We start from the raw sequence: 4,220 nt of genomic DNA on the forward strand, positions 1-4,220 counted from the left end.
ACTCTGAGGACTGTGTATTTTCTATTAATTGTTTCATTGTGAAAAATAGACATCACCAATTTACACTAACCATTAGTGCTGACGGATTATTTATTTTTGAAATGGCAAATAAAATGTGTTTGCATTCACAATACTTTAACCTATTCATTGTTCTGTATGTACTGTAACTGTGTAAATGCACAGGTACAGACTTGTGTGTTACTAAGAATTGAATTTTATATGTATTTTTCTCTTCATGTGTACCAGGTTTCAACTGAAGCACAACCTGAAGACATAACTGAAGACGTAGCTGTCACAGACCAAGTTGACCAGGTGACGAGATTTCTTTTTGAATGTTGACGTTGAAATACATTTTTCAGAAGCAAGACGTTGGCACAATATATAAAAAAATATCTTGTCGCACGAATGGCTCATGCAATATGTGTATTGCAAAGACAAGCAACAAATGAATATTGGATTGTATACTTTAGTCTGACTTTGACCAATCAGAGACTACCTTAATTGCGCATCGCCATACGAGAAACGTATCGAGGGGCATTACTAACAAAAAATAACTTAATTGGATAAGATTAGATCACAATGAGCATGTTTATTTTTCCGGATTATCGTGTATTTTTTTTCATTGGATTATAAAAATATATAGCTATAGATAGATCCTTTTTTTTTAGGTCCATGTTCAATGTCGAAATAATCTCCATTACTGTATAAAACACCCATGTCGCATGTTTTGTCAATACTGTGCAGCCCTCACAGATACTTAGTCCTCACAATGTTATAGTTGTGAATAACTGACACTGAGGACAGTGTATTCATACACCGTGACTGTAAAATAAGTTTTGAGGGCTTGGAGTTATTATACAATTCATACTCTGGTCAGGTATGGATTCTCTGAGGACTGTGTATTTTCTTGTTTTTGTTTCATTGTGAAAAATAGACGTCACCAATTTACACAAACCTGTAGTGCAGAAGGATTTATTTATTTATTTTTGTAATGGCAAATAAAATGAGTTTGCATTTACAATACTTTAACCTATTAATTGTTCTTTATGTACTGTAACTGTGTAAATGCACAGGTACAGTCGTGTTACTAAGAATTGAATTTTATATGTATTTTTCTCTTCATGTGTACCAGGTTTCAACTGAAGCACAACCTGAAGACATAGCTGAAGACGTAGCTGTCAGACCAAGTTGACCAGGTAACGAGATTTCTTTTTGAATATTGATGTTGAAATCAGTTTTCAGAAGCAAGACGTTAGGAGGGAAGAGTGTAGAGTAGATGCTAGGGCTGAACTATATAACTAACAAATATAATCACAACAATTTTTTATGCAATGTGTATTGCCAAGACGTTCAAAATATTGTATCCAACAATAAGCTTGTATGGGACTAAAATTCCTACAAGTCAACATTAAAAATATCTCAAATTGAAGATTTGTTGGCAGTTTGGTGATTTGGATTATGCACTGTAGTGATCTTTTGTTCCCATTAATTTATTTATGGTGGATTTTAGAGATGAACTCGCTATCAATTTTATTTTATTTTTTTAAACAGAAGTGTAAACATCAGGTAGTTAATTTACTTGTATCAAGCTTGGATAAATGTGCTTTATGTTTTGGACCTTTCGCTGCACTAGAATGGACTGGCATGATGGGTATTTTATCTTCTGTGTTATTTGTATCTGCAATGGATCTTTGTTTCACGCAACCAGAATTAATAGTGCAGGCATTTTCATTGAATGAATATAATTTAGTCAAGAGGATAAATTATGACCCATGTTTATACCTTTATCTTTAGTTGCAAGCAGCTAAATGTTGAGCAATTGTCTCAATCTTAACGACTGTCTGACTCGGTAAAATAGAAAAGTCTACTGTAACTGAAGGACTGTATCACACAATATCTGTTTTAGGGGCAATGCCATAGATTAAGCATATTAACTATCCCTCTTGTTAAATGCTTCATCTCATCTTTCGAATAAATGTGACTAGATTTATAATAATCTTTAGTATGTGCACAAACTTTAGGTTCTAAATGCTTTTCTAGTTTGCTCCAGCATCTGGCACATATCCCGTTTAAAAAAAATGCAAAACTGCTTGATGATGAAGACCTTTGGTAAATTAACTTTAGCACATTAGCCCATCAATGGCGGGAGCTACTTCTGCCGCGAGCGCTCGACACTTTTCTCAAGCTTCTACTTCGAGTGTAACATCACTAAGTAACAGCGAAGTAAAGCTAGTAAATATTTATGACCACCCGCCAAAATGAATTTTAACCCGCATCTGGCAGGTTAATTTTAGAGCCACTGTATATATGCATAAGTATGTGTGCATCTACTGTATATATGGATATCATTGCTGTCCTGTGAAAAACACGTTTCCATTTTTAGGTCGCGGGCTGCTCTCCGGTAGCTCCTATGGTGGAAGTGTTTTTCACAGAACAGCGACAATATGTGTATGTATGTATGTATGTAATAATTGTTTTCGTTTAAAAAATTAGGTTGCTGATGTATCCAGTTCAAGTGAGGATTCGTTAGCAGAGGAATATGTTCCAGATTCTCACAGTACTTCGGACACTTCCTACATTGAACCTGTTTCAGAAATTCAGAAATCCGAAGGTATTTCAGGAATGAGCTATGAGAAAACTGCTCATCCTTTAAGATGAGAGGTAGTCATGTTTTAAAGAATAAAATGTTCAATGTTCACTGACTCTTTTGCATCTGGTTTCATGTCGAGCTTATCCATTACAAAGCTGTGTTTGACCTAGATAACCTGTTCACATAAGAAGCAGTTTTATTAACATACCAGTTTCAGTCTGTCCTAAAATTGTAAGTTGTAACATGAGCACCATGTTAAAACTTACAATTTTAGGACAGATCAGGTATGACTTTGCATTTCACAGTATTGTTATGTACAACAATGTGTCCTTATATCAGGTAAGTCATTACACATCAATGCCATTTTAGTTTGTGTAAAGTCAGAATGCCAGAACTTTCAAATCACTTCAGTGACATGGTTGCTGTGTGTTGTGTAAACTTTGTCCTTGTAATGTGAGTTGGTCCTCATAATTACCATTTTTGCAATGGGCGTGGCTTATTTAGGTCATTATCTATGTCCTCACAATTACGGATTTTTTCAGGTTTTTCTTTTTTTCGTGTGTTGAGTTTTTTCAAGTTTTGAAGTGAAATTTTCCTGGACAACCCCAAAAAAAATTTTTGGGTGCAAGTCCCATCTCTCTGGCATTAGCAGAAAGGGGTGTCCCTGTAATACACAATTAAACCGGTTTGGAAAAAATGTCCTCATAATACACAGAGGCAAGTATGTGTGTGTGTGTGTGTGTGTGTGTGTGTTTGTGTTTGTGTTTGTGAAGTACATGTCTAGTGGCTTACTCATCCTTGACCAGACACTCTTTTTTTGGGTAGACACTCACTTCTGGCCATATTTGTCCAATTCAGAAGATGCGTCAATGCTACCGTTCGCTTTCCTGCTCAGACAAGCGATCGTGGAGCCAATCCTTAACAGCTACGGAGCTTCATGTCATTCCAATCTGTTCACGCATCCACCACTCAACTGTAACTAACCCAGGCCTTCTTAGACTGCTTGAGACTGCTGAAATAGCAGGGCCTATGTGCCGTATTACTCAGATTTGAACCCTCAGAGGAATCTTATTTCTGAGTCCATGAGCTATAAAAAAAGAAAAAAAGTTTTAGCTTGAAATAGTTTTTTCTGATTGAAGATAATTCATGTTTATGATAACTCTTAGCACATGTAAAGGAGTTTATGTCGATTGATTTTAATAATTTGATAAAAGGCAACCATGTCACGTTAGTGGTGTGACATAGTGCCTCAGCTTTTTTGTGATGTTGCAGTCACATAACATTGAGACTGCCTTTATCTGCATTAAGTGAGTAAATTGTGGAATTACTATATTTGTGTAAAGATATTTTTATTTATTTTTTTGTCAATAATTTGAATACACACCACTGGAACGTCACTCATTACTTGGCTTTTTTTTCATTTTAATGTATGTGTGCCTTTTCATTTTGTTTCAATCAACGTTAATGTGTGCATCATGGTAGACAGTTGGTTAGCATGGCTATGCTAAAATAAGATGGTTATCAGAAGAAATAAAAAATGATCGAAGACACAGTGACATTATGTAAGTGCTTGTTTTTATTAATTATTTACTTGTGAAGCAAAGTAGAGAAAATATTGAACTGAATAACG

At 35.2% G+C, this 4,220-nt stretch overlaps 1 protein-coding gene across 2 annotated transcripts in view; it reads left to right on the forward strand.

The window, feature by feature from the left end:
• LOC147163917 (uncharacterized) overlaps positions 1-2,702 on the forward strand; it is a 10,187-nt gene extending 7,485 nt beyond the window's left edge. The window contains exon 5 of one of the 2 annotated variants that reach the window (XR_015096789.1): positions 1,133-1,181. Coding sequence is in view for 1 of the 2 variants with exons in the window: in XM_086092229.1 (XP_085948355.1) it covers positions 2,494-2,658 (165 nt within the window). In the remaining variant the exon portion in view is untranslated. Of the gene's footprint in view, positions 1-1,132; positions 1,182-2,493 lie in introns of those variants that run through there. The other variant, XM_086092229.1, reaches the window with a different exon arrangement.
• The last annotated feature ends 1,518 nt before the right edge of the window (positions 2,703-4,220 follow it).

The sequence above is a fragment of the Leptonotus elevatus genome, chromosome 13 (assembly GCF_054856555.1).
Source record: "Leptonotus elevatus isolate MCC_2025b chromosome 13, RoL_Lele_1.0, whole genome shotgun sequence".
NCBI classification, from domain to species: domain Eukaryota; kingdom Metazoa; phylum Chordata; class Actinopteri; order Syngnathiformes; family Syngnathidae; genus Leptonotus; species Leptonotus elevatus.